This window comes from Labrus mixtus, chromosome 19, assembly GCF_963584025.1.
Source record: "Labrus mixtus chromosome 19, fLabMix1.1, whole genome shotgun sequence".
Classification (NCBI taxonomy): Eukaryota; Metazoa; Chordata; class Actinopteri; order Labriformes; family Labridae; genus Labrus; species Labrus mixtus.
The window spans coordinates 15,008,683-15,030,214 of NC_083630.1; the positions used below are offsets into that span (position 1 = coordinate 15,008,683).

Consider the following 21,532-nt stretch of genomic DNA (forward strand, 5'->3'; position numbering starts at 1 on the left):
TACTGATTTATTTAAATTTTCTATATATGTATAGGCTATATATTTGTACATAATAGACCTAGGTAGGTCAAAGATATATATATATATTAAACTTTTTAATATTTTTAATATTTTTATTGTTTACTTAATTATTTTGTCTATCTCTTCTTTTTATTAGTTTATTTCTATATTAATCTGGTCGGAATTGTAGAATTGAATCCATTCGAAATACTCCGGTACAGTAGGTGGTGGTATGCACCTTTAAATTTGGGATTACAACCCGCTCAAAAAAACACAAAGAAGAATGAGAACACGCAATCGTGGAAACCCCGAGTGAAATCTTTAAGGCAGCAAATCCTGTGACACTTGAAATCCAATGTCCACGAACAACAAGCACCAATAGTCCGATTGTTTGCGTTTCTGTTAAACGGCTTTCATATTACAGTTGTATGCGATAGTATTAATGCATAATGAAATGTACGTACGCATCCGCCACTATGCGACACTGTTTCCTGCCAGACCTACCTGAGGGTTTAAATCGCTGGGCGTACATGAAAGTGCGCGGGATTTTAGAAATGGTAAACAGCGCCATTGTTTTGCTAACGCTAACGTTTGCGAAAGAGCAGTCTTTGAAGCGTAATTACGATTATAATATAGTTCCTTACTTGATGTTCATAGAGGGAAAAAAACAAGTAAGCCGATTGAGAAAAGGTAATCAAACGAAACGGTAGCTATGTTACCGTCAAACTAACGTTAAGGTAACGCTTAAAAAGCAGTTTCCCGACTGATATAAATGGAGACGAAGTACCCAACCCTGGTAAGTAAATCTCTTAATTCTGTTATTCTGTCGAAAGACGGCCGAACAACATGTATTTGTATCTTTAGCCTAAACCGATTGAGTAAAGGGGGCTTGTCAGTTTTCAACCATGAAGAGATAATCTGTAATGTTTAACGTAGTTTGGACTTAAACATCAAAAGAGTCTGTTGTGCTGTTTCTTTGTTTATTAGGATCCACATTAGCACCGGAATCATCACTAGTCTTCTGGGGTCCAACACACATAATATACACATTATATACAACACAGTGTTACAAAACAACAGCTTCTCCAATAGAATCAACAAAGTACAGAAGAGAAACATTCATTCACTTCAAATTCATGTCAGACTAGAATCACATATCTACATGAATACACACATGTACACATACTCCAGGGATGGGGCAACTTTGGTCACAGCAAGGGGCCACATTCATTCAATTCTCACTGCCAGAGGGCCAAATTGTAGGATAACAAAAACGATTACAGTCGATTATGTCTCAAATTTATCTCAACATCTACCAGTGATCAAATTTTATTATGGACGTATTTCTGGTTTTCATGATTTCATGGCAGATTTCATCACGTGTTCTTCATGTTTCCAATTAATTGATATATAAAAATTGACCTGGGGGCCACGTTGAGGGTTGATGGGGGCCGCATGTGGCCCCCGGGCCGCCAGTTGCCCACCCCTAACATACACCATAGTCTTGAAAGATTGAGTGTTTTCGCTCACAGACACTTCAGGGAAGAAAACAGCTAAATAAAATGTCGGCAGGGACACAAAAGCAGTTTATTGATCGATGTGTTGTTAGGTTGCATTATGATTGGATTTCAGAGACTTGGTCCCAGGACTGATTCATATTCTTCCCTGCAGTAAATCTATTTTTATAAAGCACCTTATTTGCAGGCATGACACAGTGAAGCTTCTCTTGATTCTCAATTAAATTGATTAACCTGATCACTATAAATCTCTGATGGTTTACAGTTTGAATACGCCCTAATGACCCTTTATTGCTTTCTCTAGCCGTCCTGTTTTTAGAAATGTATTCAAAGAACAAAAATAGGATAGGATAGTACTTTATTGATCCTCAGAGGGGAAATTCGGGCGTTACAGCAGCACAGACAAGAAAGCTCAAAAATACAAAATACACATTAAACAGAATAGATGAGATAAATAAAAATAAAAACAGGGGGTATATACAAGTACAAAATGAATGATGAAGTTAACTATGCGGGGAATTGAGACAGTATTTGCAGAGAATTACAAGATAAAGTGACAAGTGATGATTAAAGTGACTTGGTATGATAAATAGCAGCAAGTAATGTAAAAACAGCAGAGAAGAGAGGCAGTGTTGTACCACAGTAATGCAGAGTGCAGTTATATAATATAATGTATTATAATATAGTGTAATATAATGAAATGTTATATAATATTAATAATTATTATATAATTATATATTAATATAATACTAATATAATAAAATATATAGAATATACAGTATATATATATTGATGCTAAATAATAATACAGTATAATAATATAATGTTAGTAAAAAAAAACAACCTTCACACCTTGGAATATTTAGCTTTCATCTAAATGCACTTTATATCATACTCAACTTTCTGCTCCACTAACAGAGTTGATGTTTGATTATGTCTGGTTTCCTTCTTGAAGATAGTGTTTTAGCACAGTTTTAAACAGCTTTTTTACTTTCTTGAGGAGTAATACGCACTGGCAAATAGTTCACCTGACCATGGCTCTGTAGAGGACTGTGATATACCTGTTTTCATTTTTGGAAGTTTGGAAGTGTAATGCGTAGAATTGAGGGTGTTTCTGAAATCCTTACCATGTTTTGTATATTTTAGCCTCTACTAGCGTACCGTTATTTTGCTTCATCGCCAGGTAAACTATTCAGGTGTTGTTGTTTTCTGATACTAACCCTTTTTGCAAAGCAACAGAATTACAGTAGATTTAACTGTGTTCACAGAAGAGACCAAAGAGGAAGCTCTGCTACCTTACTAACTCAAACAGGTATTTATGAAAATTGTACTTTAATTCTTGTGTCTTAAGTGTTAATCATGTGTCTGTTGAGTTAGCAAAGAAACTACAGAAATTAAATGTGGATATATCTGAAGTTGTTTCATGTAAAACATACTTTAATAATTCTTAAATAACACAAATATTTGCTTTTATGCCGAGATAAGCTCCATCGTGTGTCACATTTCATTCAACTGTGTAAGAAGACTAATGTATTAAACTCAATTCTAGTGGGCCTAATCCTCCTTTGCAGACTTAATGGTATTGTTTGTCATAAAGTTGTAAGGGCGGATTATAATGTTTTATACCTTCCAATATCATTATCACCTCACCTTTGTCTTTTCAGTCCATCTATAAAGTGGACAAGAACACTGACTCCCACTTTGGGAGCCATCGATAAAATATTTGATGACCTGGGTGAGTTTGCTTTTGTCATAATTTGTTTTCGGTCAGATTTCTCTGCTTTTTTACTTATTTTTGTGATCTTTGTTTACTTTTTCCTTCTTAGATTCATCCTCAATTGATGATGTTGACATAGTCCCGCCGTCTCCTCTGCGCCAGACCTCAGATAATGAGACTAACCAGAGTGAGAAAGAGGTGTCAACAGTCCCACAGGAAGGACAAATACTGGAAAAACCTCCTGGAAGCCATATGGTAATGTACAGTCAGACTTCAGCTGATATTACAAATAAGTAGTCCTACCTTATTAAAGGCAATACATTTATTCTGGCAGCCAAATATTGAATGGTTTATTGTGTAGCAGAGATTAGTTTTGTTTGAGCTGATCTTATATCCTCACTTGGGAAAGAACTGATGAGTCTTCTATTAAAAATGTTTGTTGTGTAACCTACAGGGTCCTAAAGGAGACATTCTGCATCCTGCAACAAGGTCGCCCAGTCCTAATCTAGACATCGGTAAGAGACTCAAATCTGTATTTTTTGAAGAAGTACTTTGCCATTCTATGCTGCCTCATATGAGATGTACTGTCTGTTTGCACCTTCTTATGTTATGTATTATAGTTTATCTTGTTAAAGAGCGTCGCATGTCCCTGTTGCAGATTTGAACTTCCAATTTAAAATGCATGGGCCAGTGAAGACATCCAGTCCTATTGAAGAAAACATGGCTGTGGAACGTGTAGCAGAATTGGACGAGGAAAAAGACAGAGTTGTGTCCCCGATTCTCTTTGCCTGTGAAGATGACGAAGAAGAGGAGGCGGAGGCGGAGCATCTATACAGCCAGAAACCGCAACGCGAGGAGCACATCACAAAAGAGTTCGTAAAAATAAATGTCTTTGAATGTAAAAAGGTTTAGTTTAGATGTTTTCGTACTAAGATAACTTTAGTCTTTTTAGACATTCAGAGCTTGTGTTTATGAACTGATTTCTGTATAACATGTTTTTTTATTATGATTTTCTGTAGGAGTGATGACTTTGGTCTGGAGTCTCCTCCGAATAGGGTTGCTTTAAGCAAACCAAAGATGTCCTGCCACAAAAAAGAGTTGGAAGGTCTGGGGTAAGGGGATGTTCTCATTCTTAATGAGATGGTTATTTGATACGAGCATCCAAACACTCAAACAAAAGCAACTATTTCAGTGTAGCGGAACCATTTAGTGTTTGAAGCCTGACATTAATTTGATACATACTCTTGAGTGTTTCCCTTTTCAGATTAAATTTATGTACATATGTTTCTTTACCCCCCCCGGCAGAAAAGAGGGTCATCCTGTCAAAGGAAACTCATCCAGTAAAACTCAAACAGATGTTTCAGAAGGTAAACCAGAAAGGTAAGAAGTGATTACATTTTAATGTTAAGTTAGAAAAGCGTTCACGTCAGATCTCTCTTTAAATCAAAATACTTAAAATGTGGAACCGATAGTGACGTCTCGATTCTGATGAACTTTATGTTCACATCATTCTTGTCTGAATGTTAAGCTTCAGTTAAGTTTGAGTTTTGTCTAGAAAGATTGTACTGTGTTAGAATTGTTAACGTCGTAAGAGACTTTGTATTTAAGTGAAATAAATGAATTGAGAAGCGTTCAAATCACATTGTCCTCATAGTTTCTTTTTCCTCTTTCTGATTAATTCTAGGCAAGAAAAGACCGAAGCGTCTGTGTCTAACGTGAGACAGGATCCTAAACTGGCAGCTCCAAACAAAAAGTCAGAAAGTGTTCACAATCAGCCTTCAGTCGAGGTTTCAACTTGTGTCAGAAAAAACATGACGACTTTCATACAGAAGCTTAAAGAAGCTGGACTTTCCAAACCTGCATGGTGAGTGAGCAATACGAGTACACCTTAATAAACATTATTTGTTCGTTGGGTTAAAAATAACTTCAACATAAAAAGTTCAAATGATGAACAATCTTTTTGATGTTTAGTTCCAGAAAGTCTCTGTCGCCTGTAAAAGTATCCACTCCTCCTCCTGAGCCAGAGGAGGATTTCCTGATTCTGGAGGAGGAAACCCCTCTTTGGATTTCCATTCCAACAAAAAGTGCCACCGGTGAGAAACAGAGACCGAGCAGAACGTCCAGCACCGACAAAGACAGCTCAAAAGACAAGGGGACGGAGGAGAGCCCGCCAGAGAGGACACAAGAACAACAGGAGTCTAATCAGGCAAACAGAAAAGTGGGACACCAGGCTGTCAGTCAGGAAATTAAGAAGATGAAAGTGAAAGAGAAGAAGAACGAGTCAGCCAAGCAGAGAACTGACACGACTGAATCAACCAGCCCGGAGGATCTTCCTGTGGTTGAATTATTGGAACAAGAAAAACCAAACAAGAAGAAACAATGGCTCAAGAAGCTTCCACCTAAAGAGAGTGACAAAGCAGAGGAGCAGCCTGAAGACACGGCCGAGAGGGAGAGAGAGGGAGGAGAGCCAACCCCGAAAAGACTTAACAATCAGCCGCCAGTCGAGGTTTCCACTCGTGTCAGAAAAGACATGTCTGCTTTCCTACTGAAGCTTAGAGAAGCTGGACTTTCCAAACCTGCATGGTGAGTGAGCAATATGAGTACACCTTTATATTAAAGGCAGGGTTGGTCATTTTCTCCAGATACACTTTTTAAGATTTTGGTCGAAATTTTCTTTAGGTCCTGACAGACATTAATAATTAATGTGCTCTGAAAAAGGAATGAAGAAAATCCGTCATCTGTAGCAGTTGTAAGCCTGTAAAAACTTTGACCAATGTCGGCCACGAGGTACCAATCTGATGAACCAATCACGCCTCCCTGTCTCTGTGCTCGTTCTCTACCTCTTGCATGCACTCAAAGCATGAGCTGAGGTCCGCTTCCTGACCGATGGCGCTTGTGCGTTTAAGTGAGGGGCGTGGCTTTTGAGGGAGCACAGAGGAGAGGGGCTGGGTGCAGACGGAGCACTGAGGGAATGCTACTTTCAAACTCATGCTGGTTTTCAGAAATTACCAACCTTACCTTTAATTATTTGTTGTTTAGGTTCAAAATAACTTCAACATAAAAAGTTCAAATGATGAACAATCTTTTTGATGTTTAGTTCCAGAAAGTCTCTGTCACCTGTAAAAGTATCCACTCCTCCTCCTGAGCCAGAGGAGGATTTCCTGATTCTGGAGGATGAAACCCCTCTTTGGATTTCCATTCCAACAAAAAGTGCCACCAGTAAGAAACAGAGACCGAACAGAACGTCCAGCACCGACAAAGACAGCTCAAAAGACAAGGGGACACAAGGACAACAGGAGTCTAATCAGAAAAACAGAAAAGTGGGACACCAGACTGTCAGTCAGGAAATGAAGAAGATGAAAGTGAAAGAGAAGAAGAACGAGTCAGCCAAGCAGAGAACTGACACGACTGAATCAACCAGCCCGGAGGATCAACAAGAGAAACCAAACAAGAAGAAACAACGACTCAAGAAGCTTCCACCTAAAGAGAGTGACAAAGCAGAGGAGCAGCCTGAAGACACGGCTGAGAGGGAGAGAGAGGGAGGAGAGCCAACCCAAGACAAGACAGGCAGGGCTAAGTCGTCAAAGGGGGGCAGGAAAGTGATGCAGGGGTCTGATGGAAGAAAGGAGGCGGTGTACACTGAGACTGCGAAGGAACCAAGTAAGGAGCACGAAGATCTAGAAGACCAGGACTCTGCATCAGGTGAGGAACATCTGCTTTAAAAATCCCTTTCCATTATCTCACAATGATTTGACCACATTTGTATAAACATCAGTGTTTCTTTAAATACGACTCTCAGGGAACATGAAGTGTTCATTTTGTTTTTTTAATTCAAGATCAGTGTTGAACGTTATATGAATCTTGCACATCGTCACATAATTTGATGTTATTTGTTCCAACAGAAAGAGAAACCTCAAAGGATTTCTCAGACGGAGAAGATGAACAGATACAAACGCCGCCCGTGTCTGACGGAACTCCACCCGAAGACGACCACATTATTGGGAAAAGGAAAAGGAAGCAGACCAGACGGTGGTGGCTAAGCTCCCCAGAAGAAACAGAAGCTGCAGACCACTGGCCTACGGTGAAGAAGCAGTCAAAGCAGAACAACAAGGAGCCCATCGCAGCAACACGTTCACCGGTAAAGGCTAAGAAAGAAAAGGCTCTAAAGAAGAGGAATCAGACAGAGTGTGCAACGTCGTCCTGTCAGGATAAAAACAAAGGACGGAGCAAAATCAAAAAGAAAGAGGGGGACACACCAGGCAAAAAAAGAGCAACAGAGGAAAGAGGAAAGGAAGAAGCAGAGCCGATAGAAGAGCAGGAGCAGCAGGGTGAAGTCGAGGACCAGAACTTGGATGAAGGGTCTAGTCCTTTGGACCTTTCACACAGAGGCCACAGCCTCAGCACAGGTAAGATCGATGGACTCAGATACCCATCTGAAGAAAAGGCACCACTAAAACTATTGAAAGATTACATGAAAAATACAATTCCTGCATTTGAAAACATGTCTCAGTTAAAAGTACAGCTGGACAAATAGAAGTTCTTGTTCTGCCTGGAAAATGCTCCTGAGGCTTCTTTATTAAGACTTGTGACAATCCTAGAGTGTATCATCAAGTCTCTACTGTTAATATTATACATGAGTTATCTTTGCTTAAAAACAAACAATAATCCTTGGATCTGATTAAGATGTGTTTTTAATTATTATTATTTTTTTTACAGGGGAGGAGGTATTTCATAGAGTGTATCATCACGTCTCTACTGAAAAACAGTACGTCACCCCAGCGCCTACTACTCCCAGAAGGCCGAGGGAGCAGCTTAGGACAGCAGAATCAGATAAACGGAGGAGGAAACGTCCGGGTAACTGGTGGGCCGTCGACGGCCCGACGGAGGAAGCGGAGAACATCTCGTCAAAGCCGCAGCAGGAGCCCAAACCGAAGAAGGAAAGAAAAAAGGAGAGCAAACAGAGCAGGGGCTCCAAACTGGGGGCTCCTAAAAATGGTAATGTTGCAGTCTCATCAAAGCCACCAGAGGGAGCTGCTGTTCCTCCTCTGAAGGGGAAGCCACTGTCAGCTCTCAAGACTGTCAAACGCTCTCTGGCCACGTTTGAAGACATTTTCACTTCAGCTGCAGAGACCTCGACTGTGGAGAGCAGCAGAGGAGCAGTTCAGAAAAACACGCGTAAAGTCAGAGCTACTGACCTTTCAGTCCCAGATAAAAGTGACAAAGGTATTCTCAATGAGGTTAATGTCGAGGTCAGCCCTCCATACCACGACACCCCACAGGATGACAAGGGTCATTCAGAGGACATGTAAGGAAACACGCCTGAATATTTGCCACCGCTAACATTTTCCTCCGATTTGCCTATTTCAGTTTTGATTTCTCTTTCTTTCTTTTTTTGGCAGTTCAATCCCCTTCAGAAGTGGACCGCCCTCCATGTTTGAGCTGCAAGAGTACGAGGAGCATGACACCATGAGTATGTTGTAAACAAGCCTCTGTAGATTTATGTCTGCTTCTTTAACAATTGGAGTTTTAATGTTTCCATTTCCAATTTCTGACACGTTTTTGTCTTTTCAACCCTTTAATATAATGTTAGCACACCCGCTCACCATTTTTTCAGGTTTTCACACTGGCTTTTCCTCACTTTCAAAAAACATTAGAACTAAGTATCCATGATATTATGACAGCACATGTAGTGCTCCTACAATTTGATTTTAAATTGGCAATTACATGGTTAAAAAAAGGCTTAATTCTAAAACAAGCGTGCTGTTACTCTCCACTGGACACAGCAGAAGCCTACATCATGGTTAATTGTAAGTAAACATGAGAGAATTGCCAATGTGAGCTCAGTCTGAGTAAATGAAATGAAAAAGGCAAATTTGACATCGGTCAGCCCATGATGCAATATTTACACTGAGCCCCCTCATCTGCTGTGTGGGATTAAAAATGCAGCAGCTCTGCCTGGACACCGAGCTCCTGTCACATAGTTAAACAGCTACACCTGAATAGCAAACATTATTATTAGATCCTTCAATGTGTTTCTGCTTCATATGAAAGAGCAACTTTTTCTGATTGATCCTAGTAATGAAGTGTCGCTTTTTATCTTTACTTTCTTCAAGCTCGGCCGTCACCCAGCGTCCTTTCTGCCCTCTCTGCATCCGATCTGTGCGCCCCTCCTCTCAAACCGCTCATCTTGCAGCCGAAGGATAAGGCCAACCTGGCAGAGTGGTTTAAGTGTCTCTGGTCCACCTCTATCGATAGTAAGGAAATATAATGTCCAATGTTTACGTTTATCATGAAAGTATGTTTGTCCAGTGAACTTAAAGAAAGATCTTTTAACCCAAATATACATGATTTGGTCATTTTAATCTCTTCTGGAGCTGAGCAGGTTGAATGTTACCGTATGAAGGTTTTTAAACCTCTTTCAGAGATTCTCTGTGACTGAACTATCATTCAAAGACTTTCTCAATTAAAATTCTGATGAACTCACTATTAAAATATAATCAATCAGTAAGTAGGACAATGAGGGGAAAAATGAATATAAATGAGCTAATATGCAAAAAAAACATATATAAAAAGAAAGTTTTAATAGTACAACTTATTTACCCATGATGCATCATTCTTTGAGACAGCTTAATTAGCTTTGCTTTCATTTTGATTATAGACAACATTTGGAATCAAACTGAATAATGGTCACATGATTCTTATTAATGGGTAAGTAATATACGTGGTGACCTGTCATTAAAGACATTTTTTTTTTTAAATCCTCTCAGAAGGTCCTGAAGTCAGTCCGGAGCATTTCGACTGGTACTTCTATCAGGGCCGAGCGATCGGCTTCATGGTGGACCTGAACTCTGGAAACATCTGTAGTGGGAAAATCCTGCTGGGCTCCTACATGAAGAAGCCTCTGTGGGTGGATCACAGCGCCACATCAGTCAGTAAACCTCTTCAAAATTCTCATGTGATGTTTTTTTTCTTCTAATCGCGTTGTTCTGTTTCTCATTTTTCTCTCACTGTCTTTTCAAAGGTTTTTCACTTATTAACCAGCTCTGTGAGCGTAGCCATTGACGGCAGCGAGTCACGCTTCAATCCAGGACAGTCCTTCATGGTGCCATGTGGTAAGACTAATATCTACATGCATATTTATAGAAAAATTCAAATGTTTAAGAGATCTTTTAGTGATAGTTTTAACTACATTTGATATGTATTATTATACAGAGGTGTCTTTTATTGACTGCTGTTCCTGCTCTGTTCACACAGGTCATGCTTACTGCATTGAAAACGTCAGTAGGCAGCCTGCAGTTCTGTACTTCACCAGGGTATTAACAGAAAGTTTGGACTAAAGTTGGAACCTTAATGGGGCTCAATCACCAGCCTCATACTTCTTAAAATCATCAAACTTCAGAATATGTAAAAAAAAAAAAGACTGGATATGTATGACATAATTTAAATTGACCCGTTTCTGTACGAGCACATGAGCTGTAAATAGATCTTTGTTTTTAATAACTTACTTGACCGATATCTTTTGATTTCAATTATATATTTTCTGAGAAAACCAAAAGAAAATGTCTTAATAAAATGTTGTGCTTTTTATGACTTGAGTTTGATTTGTCCTTTTCTTCTGATGCTGTGTTTGTTGTTTCCAGCCTTTGAGGGGCAGTGTACAGCTTTGGTTTAATATGAATGTATTACAGAGTGTAGGTGGTCAGAATACTAATTATTGTCCGACCTGCGGTTAATTCTCTTCAGATTTTACAAACCACAATCAAGTGCGTTGTTGATGATTAAGTTGAAGAAATGTTCTTTAAGGTGTGAGGTCTAAACCTCAAATGAGATTTGCAACATCGTTCAAATATTTATGAGCATGAAAGTGCAACACAGATCAACAAGCAGAGATGTCGACATGAGCTCACAGGACATGGACTCAGTGATGGATGAGGTTTGTTCATACAAGTAGATCTTTGACAGCTTACAGAAGCGGCACATTTCAAAGTTTTAGTTGCCGTATTCAAGTTAGTCTTACATCTACTGATCATATGTGTAGATCAATCAACTTCTGCTTCAAAGGAATATTTACACAGCATACAGAGGTTTAAGTTATATCTAACAAGATCAACAAGTTTTATGGGACACATTTTCATCTGCAAAGAAACTATTAGCTTAAGCTGTGACAAATAAATGGGATTCCTTCAGAGATGTCATGACGCCGAGGAACACAGTGAAGGGCAAAGTGAGGATTCTGTTTGCTTTGTCCTTTGGTGCCTCAAAACCACATCAATGTTTTTGATTTAAAGACATTGAAATCGATATCTGTGCCTGATAGAGTGTAAAACAAAGATATCATTGATCCCTGCAAAACAAAGGATTTCAACACTCACCAGTGTTTGGCTGCACTACAGGACCATCTTAAGAAAATAACTCAGTCAGATGTGCTGGTTATATCCTACCAGCTCTATCACTGTATAAAACTTATCTACCTCGTCTCCTGTTTTAACTCCACTGATCTTATCTTATCTTCAGTGTGAGTACAGGTGTTGAGAAGTAAGACTAAATATGAAGAAGTTGTTTCAGTGGGAGCTGAGTGAAATCTGATGACCGTCTGAAGTTTGCGAAAAAACAAAATCTGTGGATGGAGTTAAAAAAAACAAAAACATTTGTCTTGTTTCTGCTTCCTGCTTGAAAAAAAACAAACTTGCCTTCAACAGGCAAACCTGAATCTCAAAAACAACTGTCTTTTCGCACACTGCATTGTGGGTAATGTAGGCACCAAGGTTTTACAGGGACAGTATTGAAGACATTTTGATTTAACTCGATTTTATACAATCACCGTCATCCAGTGTATCCAGAGTGCCACAAGGTTGTTAGAGTACTTCATCAGTGGCGCAGTCGTAAAGCCTTCAATGCAAAACGCAGCAACGGTGTTGAACAGAATGAACTCCTTGTGGTTGCATGTCTCTGAAAACCAGTGGAGATGCAGTTAATAACGGTATAAGCCCTCAGCGGTACATGCATCCATACATTTTGTTTATCTGCGTTCCCATGATAACGGGTTGTTTCTGGTTGTTTAATTTATCCCCAGAGTTGGGAAAAACAAACAGATAGGCTTAATCAACCTAATGAACGAGGCAGCAGGGCCTTTCACAGTGACCTTAGGCCTACTGATTCGTTTTCTTGATTACAAAGCATGTGTTGGTGTGATCCCTTTATCACACCAACACATGCTTCTCAAATGAAAGACAACCCAAGACGGGTTCTATCATGGAGAAATAGATTGAATGAAATGTATGGATTCACGTCTGCTTTGGGCTATCGTAAATCAGTGTTTGTATACATAATATTGAAATTATTGGAAGAACGCGTAACACCACTAACAAAACAGTGGCATAAGAAGCATGACATTGGAAAGGTTGCACCACAATCCTTTACAGCACAGACCTTGTCCACTAAATATCTGATCAGTTCATACTCACGTCCAAGTGGATGCTTGGGCTTTGAAGATATTCCCCTCGGGTTTCCCTCTGATACGATGTTTACAAATGTGGTACAGACACACACACAACCTGAAAGCAAAATGCCATCAGCTACAGCAGCCGTGTGTGTGTGTGTGTGTGTGTGTGTCTCTCTCCTCTGTTGCAGGCGACATGAGGAGAACGTTTCAGATAAGTTGTTAAATAAAAAGCCCCAGTTTGCGCATACATGATCTAAGAGTGAGGTCACCTGTGAAGTTGAAAAAATAAAGCAGATTGGGTGAAACCTCTCTCTAAAGTCTGTTCTTTCACCACCTGGATGAAAAACTATGTCTTCTATATCAAAAACAAAGATGGATGCCAACCAGCACCCTACCCTATAAAATATAAACCCTGGAACATGGGGAAAAACTGTTAAAATGTGTTGACTACAAGTGTCTTTCAACCAGATTGCTGCCGGTGATTCTGAAGTAAGGCTGTGGTGTGTTACAGCAACATTCTTGGGTTTTGAGATCACCATGAAGTCATATTTATTTAACAGAAACAAATGATATGCTGATGCATGTTAGGCACAATCTCCAACTTGTTTATATATACGACTGTGGTCGAGGTATCCCTTTGTGTTGTTTTGTTATCTAGTTATCTACATTTTATACAGATATAAATTTCGGCGGCTGTGGCTCTGTTTGTAGAGTCGTTGCCGCTCAACTGGAAGGTTGAGGGTTCGATCCCCAGCTGGGCAACATGTCCGATGTGTCCTTGGGCAAGACACCCAACCCTGCATTGCTCCCGCTGCTTCAGTGGCGGTGTATGAATGGATTAGAGTTGTACTTACTCTCTGACGTACGTTGCTTTGGATAAAAGCGTCTGCTAGGTGAATTGTAACAAATGTTAACCTTCAGTTAACGGCAGCTTTGACGGTTTTATTTTGAGAAACGGTACCTTTGCTCACACGCAGACACAAAAACAACTCAACACACATACACTGATCTGTCATGCAACATTAACTTCATTAAGACCCCAATTTTGTTGTTATTCCTTTTCTCTTTCCGTATACTATGAAAGAGATAATGATACACTGTTCCCTCAACAAGAGTGCTGGGATTGCTCCATGATATTTAAATAAGCTACAAAGTGATTTTGTTGCTTCTTCATGAACTAAGAGCAATCTTTTTCTTTTCCAAATAAGAGCTTCAACAGCCTGCCATTTGATAAATAATCACCCCTAAATGTCAAGTTTTATCTGTCTGAGTAGTCTGACTGGCCTTCCAACACGACCTCAGTCAAGTGGAAGCTACTTTGACTGACCTTCCAGGGTCTTGAATTGACTTATATGATTATAGTTCCAGAGTTTTCACTTGGACGTACGTCACCGTTGGATCAGTCTGAATATTGGTTTGCCCGTCTAAACTTGTGATTAAGTTGATAATAAAGCCAGATAAACGTGACTGTTTTTTTGTTGGGGGAGAATTCATTTGTTGTAGCAGATCAAGAGTGAAAGTCGGGGGCAAAAATCACATAATCGGCAAAAAAATGAAAACTGGGAAGTTAATTTTGTGGTTGCCGCGTTAACATGAGGTGAAGTGCAAATGCAGAATCTCATCCTGAATATTGTTTAAGTGGTGAGACAGCCACTGAATAATGTAATACTGAGAGTCTGCCTCTTAAGTTTGAACTCAGCCCTCACCAAGAAAAATTCTATTTCTGACTCACACTGCTATCCCTTAATGTGTCTCATAGTTTAACTGGATACAGTGAAGACTCCTTCAAACACAAACGTTCAGGGTTTGATCTGCAGCAAATGTAATTACAGAAATTAATTTGTGATAATTATTACGTTTTTGTGATAATCTGGAGATACCATTTTAACAAAACAATGTTTTTCTTTTACCAAATAGAGATTATACGGTGTCATTTGTTGAAACTGAAATGTGCATATTTCTTGACCACAAATCTTCTCAGGCATTAAAAGCAGATGTAAGCCCCTTGTGTGTAAGCGTTCACACATCTGAATAATAAACGTGACCTGCAGCATTGTGAGCCTTTAGATGCAGGAAGAAACAACGTCATCCCAAAACCTGTTGGCCGGTGAACAGAATCAATAATCAGCGCATATATTTATAACTCTTCACTTCTCTGAGCTTTGCATGCCATGGATTCATTTGTCCACACAAAGGCTATACAGGTTTTCTGCCATCAGTCTAGGTCTCGGTTCTTGGAACAGAGCTCTAGCATTCAGTATGATTTCCTTCCTTTGTTTAAGTTGGCGCTGAACATTAGTTTGGGTCCGCATCTGAGCCAAAAGGCCACAGGAGTTAATAAACTCTTTACAGGGTTAGCAAATAGGAATTATGCAAGGATATTTTATATGTTATTTTTATTTGTTTATTACAACATCCATGTCAAACACAGAGGCACAATCTAAAGCAAAGGTGTTTTAATAGCAATTTCTTTAAGGTGTTTGTGCATCTTTTGCACAAATCTGCACCCTGTGTTACTCAACAAAGCACAAGAAGAGTTTCACAATCTCTAAACCCATCTGTCCCTCTACTCTACATGTGTTGTTTTTCAGCTAACCGAAGAGGTCGACACACGCTGCAAAGAGACAACAAGAGTCAGATTAAATCTCTGCACCATAGCTGTAACTGCTGGTTATTAAAGCGTCCAAGTTCTTATTGATGTCGACATTGATGTTTATCCTTCACATGCTGAAGAGTATCATAAAACTCAGTGAAAACATGCAAAATGTAAACATGACAATTGTAAGCCTTGAGCTTAAAAAAGAACATATAAACAAACTCTCTGTCTCTTTTTTGTTTTAAAGTAAAGTAAATCAGCCCTTTATTAAGGTAACTTAATCCATCATGTTCAGAGTAGCAGATTGATGACAGAAGGGACTGTAAGTTCACCCTTTTCACCCCCCTTTTCTCTCTGGCTGTGTTGGAAACCTCATACTGTCATACTACTCCTAATAAAAGGGCTTTCAAACTTTCATTAAAAGAACACTGAAAACTTCCTTGAAATTTTCAGACCCATGATTCCATATTAATTTTCTTTGTTGTGAATTTGAGTCTTGTGGCAAATGTTTGGACAACAGAGGAAAACTCACTTAAACAGTTTAGTATCTCACACCTGTTTGTTCATGCCGGAGAGAAACTTAGAAACAAACACACAACTTAGCATTTTCTGATTCATTAGTGCTTTAATACACAAAACACTGGTTGAGAATAACAAGGCTGTGCAGATGTTTCTGTGTAAATAGACTGGAGGAAAAACAAACAGCGACATGATGACTAACGTCAGTAGAGTCCTGACACCGTGCTTTTGTTTGGATTCGTCAAACACAGCAGATTCACTAAATGAGCCAATCACTGTCAAGGAAGATCAGGTTATGCAACTATACAGAGTTATTAGTACACTGAATGGATGATAACAGATTGTTATTTTAATGTAATCTGTTTAATGTTGTCACACACACACACACACACACACCACACACACACGCACATATACACTCTCAAAAGCAGATCTAATTATAAAGTTCATGTTTGGAACGAGCCCGATCAAAGAAACTGTTTCCTTCATCTAAGCAAGTATGCACAGTACAAAAGAAAATGTTGATGCAAGCAATATATTTTTAGCTCTACATAACATTTTTTTGTTCTAGCGTGCTGTGAAAAAGACTTGTTAAAGCATTGAACTATTACACTTTAAATGGAGCGATCACAATCTCTGTCTGGCCCCCTTTCATTTAAATTCCATATTGATCTTTCACATTAATGATGTCTACTGGTCACACTCCTCAGCAGCCGAGCTTGACTCAGACTCATCCACCTCCTGGGTAAATTAAGTCCTGGTCCTTTTGAACTCTCCGAGGGGAAATGAATAAGATTTCTCTTGAGAATATAACAGATGACTTATAAAGGTTCTGCAGAACAGATGTGCAGGGTAACTGTCTTGATGGGGCCTCTGGGAGCTACAACATCCCCTGCATCTAAAATTCCAATTATCTTTTGACAGCAAGTTTGGCAGCTTTAACGTTACCGGTTTGTTAAGAATTATCGTTGGAAAAGGAAATCAATGAACAAGCTTAATATTACAGTTGCCCACACTTGTTTTCTTCTCCTTGATTAAGGGAAAAGTAATTATTCACACGTCGCCTCTCCGAGTATTCACTCTGGACTGCTAGCAAAGTAACCTTGAATACACTGCACACACAATGCTCCATCTGAACACTTTGAAAACTGCAAATAGACGATGAGAGCATCACTCCAGTTAGCTGCTCCAAACTGTGAGCTCTCTGAGCTCTGTGATGAAAGATACAAGAGGGGAAATATACATTCATGAAAGAGTCAGTCAGGGCATTATATTTGTGTTCAGAGTCAAATCTATTGGTTCTTTTCCTTTTCTAATATACATTTTTTGAAAAGTGTGTTAATCACTTACCTGGGCAGTCGTCACAAGGATTAAAGAAGCTATGTAGAAATCAATCTCCAAGCTGATTACATTTTCAAATCTGTGCATACATGTATAAAGAAAATAAAGAAACTAGCTCAAACTGCTTTAGGATGGATTCATAAATATAAAAAGAACAAGGACGATAACATGTAATGAATAAAAAAACACATCTAACTTTCCCTTTACTCAAGCCTTTTCTGTGCTCTGGCCCCAAGCAGTCCGCCCGAGGTCCTGCAGCGGGTTCATGACCAGCCTGGAGCTCCTTTTGTATCTCGTCTCTTCATCCTGAGGTCTCACACTCTGGAGGCATATTAAGCATTAGTGATGGATAAAAGGTTCAAACAGCTAAAAGCAAAAGCTTAAAATGTTTAAAAAAAAAATGTAGCCAGGAGTGATGGATAAATACTTTGCATGTCATTGTTTTCAGTCTGTATAAGAACTTGTCAAGCTGGAGTTGAGGGATGACAACTAGGACAGGATAGTAAAATAGATTTATATGCAAATGTCTGAAACTGAAAATGAAATGCATCGCAGCCGATTAGATCCGCCTCTTGCTCTCTAAACAGATGGTTACCTGCAAACCTCCACAGCCTGCTGAACTGCCAGTGGACAATACGACTCTGATTGCAAACAGAAACCAGAATCTCTTGTCCCTCGCCTATTGATTGTATTTACAGATTATTCATTATCTGTGAAAGTAGCTAGTGATTAATAAAAACCATTGAGAAAGGGAGCTTAAAGAAATATACATTTTTAGTGGGTATAAATCATCTTGAAGGGATGAATAGGGAGCACCAGCATGCACCCAAAATACAGTACAGAGTCCCACTGCCGACCCAGGTTCCAGCTCAACACTCGACATTTGCCGCACGTCGTCCTCAACTCTCTCCTCCCAATATTTCCTGTCATAAAATGGAGGATAAACATCTTTTTAAAAAAGTGATGAATACGAGTTTAAACCATACAATACCATGTGGTATTGGTACTCCTCAATCTAAATGAACATTTGGAGTCAACAGGTCATTGAACCAGATCAGGACCTACAGACATACAAGCCATGTGAAAACACAATACTTTTTCAAAACAAATTATTTTCTATAACAATTTATCTAATCTGATAGTTATCATTAAAAATATCGCAGCAAATAAACATTGTCAAAATATAACATACTTAATGTTTTTTGCTGATTTCCTCTAAGTATTGACATCCTTTTACTTTAACCTGTTATTAACACAAAATGCGACACACTAATGACCTTTTATATATTTACCCACTGTCCTTATAACCTATCTCAGAGATTGACTGCCTTTCTGGTGACGTTGTGACAGATGGAACCGAAAACAAACATAATTTCTCACTCAATGTGACTGCTTTGGGAGTTTCAAAAGCCACAGTTTTTAAAAAACGACATTTAAGAGTTTTAGTCACAATGAGATATAACATGAAGGGGAACTTTATAATTGGTGTTTTTCTGCAGCAGCAGTTCTCATTTGTGTGCTGCTGAGATATCCCGGGCTTTGGTTCAATCAGAAACTAACAGATTGAGTTTCTAGTGGTTAGAAGTTATGCTGTCTGAGTCTGGGGTCTCTTCTTTTTTTCTCCGCATTTGAACCAATTAAAGCAGACGGCTCTCTGGCAAGGAAGCCATGACATCCCAAATTCAGTTGCCTCAGAGCATTACTGCATGTCATCACCTTGCTGGTTTCTAATTCCCTTGGCCCTCCACGTCAGTTAAGCAGAAATACCCAAAAGTCGACATTCAAAGTATTTTGTTTGTCGTACTCCAAACAAACACACATTTATCCAAATTTAAACATTTAAAAAAAAAAAAAAAAAAGTGATTATTGAAAACAAAGACGCTTTTAGGAGGAGAGGTGAAACAGATTCAAGATCTTTCATCTAGTCCAGTGGATCAAGCTTTGAATGACCATAACCTGGATGACTGAGAGCCTACACAAACATTACATGTGTTGGTTTAAAGTGAGCTCTTGAATCCATTTTTTATTTTTTTTTGGTTTATTTTAAATGAGTTTGTTTTGTGTTTGTTTATCTTTGTCCTTTGTAAAGCACATTGAGTTTATGTTTGTATGAAATGTGCCATACAAATGAAATTGAATTGAATTATTGAAAGTGTTGAAGCTGCTTTACAATCTACGTATGACCCACAAAACTATCACCAAATTATCAATTCAAAATCTGTAACAGAGGTTTCAATATGGAAATAAAATTAAATACCTATAACTGAAGACCAAAAACCAGCGGAACAGCTGCACAAATCCATTCAACCTAAAGAGATGCCGCGCTGCTCACCTGTTTAATTTACGAGTCTTTTTATTAAAACATTTAAAGTGTATTTACTAAACATTAGATCCCCATTCGCTTCGCTCCCTCATTATTTAAAATGCATTTAAAAGGGAGAGAGAGCTGTCTGGGCGAGTGAGAGTCAGGGAACATGCCATTGCGCCTACAAGTGGACAGAAAATAATCAAAAACTCTCGGGTTTAGAGGTTAAGTGTGTGAACAGACTGATGACATCCAAGCTGCTCCAATGTGGGCTGAGGGCTCATCTGTCTGTGTGTCTGCATGTCACCCTCACTGCCTCCACTTGCCTCCAATCACGATACCCTGACCCCTCTGCTCCTTACGGTTTTAAAACACAATATGTGTCATGGCTCTGCCTGTCTGTCTCTGTGTGAGTGTTTGTGTGGGCGTGGTGTTCCCATTAACACTCTGTGGCTCCCTCCTGATTGCAGTTCATTCCATTCACCTGCTCAAACCTGCACACCTGCTCTCCATCAACTCAGCAGTATATACCCCATCCACTCATCTCCAGATCGTTGTGTCAGCTACTGCGGTAGACCACGTCTCAGGCTTATTAAGATTTTGATATATGAAAGAGTTCCTTGTGCTAGTTCTGGTTTTGATTCTCGTCCTGTTTTTCCTCTGCTTCAGGATCACAATTCACGCACATAATTAAAGTCTCCAGGACAGATGAAATATCAGGAACTAAGATCTTATTTTGTAATCCAGATCAAACCATAAATTAAGGCTTTACAAAATAAATCACAACCACTCAGTTAATATTCACTCATACTGTGAAAGGTGCTACCTTCAGGGCCTTTGATGTTGGTTTGCATAACACATGTGTTTATGTTATTCTGTCCACTAAATCTCATATTGTCTGATGCTTTTGGCTTTTTCTTTCATCGCCGCTCTCGAGGACAATATGATGTGACGTCCATATTTCTGTTCTCTTATTTCTCAGTCAATCTGAAAAGGTCCTTAATTTATGTTGAACTCCACTGATCTGTTGCTTTTGCAGACAACATCCGGCTGTAAACACATTTCTTTGAAGCTTCTTCGTAACCTGCATGGTGACTTGCAAACTGACAATATCATTGTGGTGATTTAGTGCACAATAATCATGTTGGCTGGGTGCATGCGCCCCCATGTGAAGAAGGGTCCTTTCTCTTGCATCCTACAGTTAATCTCTCACTCTGAGACAGGCCTGGAATAAAAAATAACATCCATAAATTCACAGAGAGGTGTGGGAGGGCAGTGGGCAATCATGACACAAAGTAGATCTGAGCAGGGTGGGATACTGACAAAAACACATCTGATTATAAATCCATTAATTAGAATCTTGCACGTTGCTCTCTTGTTTGAATGTTTGAAATTGTGCATGAAGGTCAAAAGATTTGGAGACAGATATGCTTTTCTCTGAGATCAATTCATCAGGTTGTACTTCAGTTCCTGTTTATTCAGAACAATACTTCCAGTGACAAACACTGCACTGTTCAATAATCAATGCGTTCCATTGTATTTCTAGAGACGCATCCAAGGTGAAACACAATTCGGTTTTATGCTGTCTCAATGAAAGTTACGTCATTTCTGTTTTGTCTTCAGCTACAATGAACTGGCTGTTCGCATAGTGAGAGCCTGAGTTGAATACCTGGTATTGGTAACGGCTCAAACATACATAAATGTGCCACAGCTTTACACTTAATAACATTTTCGCTTACAAAAAAAACACAATAAAAATACACACTATATGGTTCTTTGTCCTAACCCTGCACATAGCATATAGCATTGTGCATTTGTTATATCATCACAGTATGACTGAGAATTACGTCCATTTTGTGATTTGTGCCTCACGTTGTGCGACAACTATTTCCGTCCTGAGTAAGCACTTGGTAACAGTGGAAAGGTAAAACATGTTTTTTTATTGGCAAAAAACTTCAAGTATGCTAGCTAGATGGCTTTCTGCCTCAAACTGTTAGGATGGGAGAAAGAGAGAGAGAGAGAGAGAGTGAGTGAGTGTACGGAAGACAAATAGCGACTCAATTATTTACAAAAAACCTCTACAATAATTGAAATA

The 21,532-nt window shown here is 39.1% G+C and overlaps 1 protein-coding gene across 1 annotated transcript; it reads left to right on the forward strand.

Moving 5' to 3' along the window:
* Nucleotides 1-571: 571 nt before the first annotated feature.
* Nucleotides 572-10,824, forward strand: si:ch211-161h7.4 (titin homolog). The gene is made up of 18 exons (XM_061064827.1): nt 572-796; nt 2,786-2,829; nt 3,182-3,252; nt 3,344-3,489; nt 3,689-3,749; nt 3,893-4,106; nt 4,254-4,346; nt 4,540-4,614; nt 4,919-5,098; nt 5,206-5,817; nt 6,332-6,936; nt 7,137-7,640; nt 7,951-8,539; nt 8,634-8,704; nt 9,348-9,488; nt 10,002-10,162; nt 10,256-10,346; nt 10,489-10,824. Exons 1-18 carry the CDS (start codon nt 773-775, stop codon nt 10,569-10,571), a joined length of 3,765 nt encoding a protein of 1,254 aa, XP_060920810.1. The 5' UTR covers nt 572-772; the 3' UTR covers nt 10,572-10,824.
* Nucleotides 10,825-21,532: the final 10,708 nt, after the last annotated feature.

What these genes read in the sequence shown, in the direction of transcription:
- si:ch211-161h7.4 (XM_061064827.1), top strand. Translation starts at nt 773, where the DNA reads ATGGAGACGAAGTACCCAACCCTG. An exon ending in TACCTTACTAACTCAAACAG is followed by an intron (nt 2,830 to 3,181) that starts GTATTTATGAAA and finishes TTGTCTTTTCAG; the next exon opens with TCCATCTATAAAGTGGACAA. An exon ending in GGACTTTCCAAACCTGCATG is followed by an intron (nt 5,099 to 5,205) that starts GTGAGTGAGCAA and finishes TTTGATGTTTAG; the next exon opens with TTCCAGAAAGTCTCTGTCGC.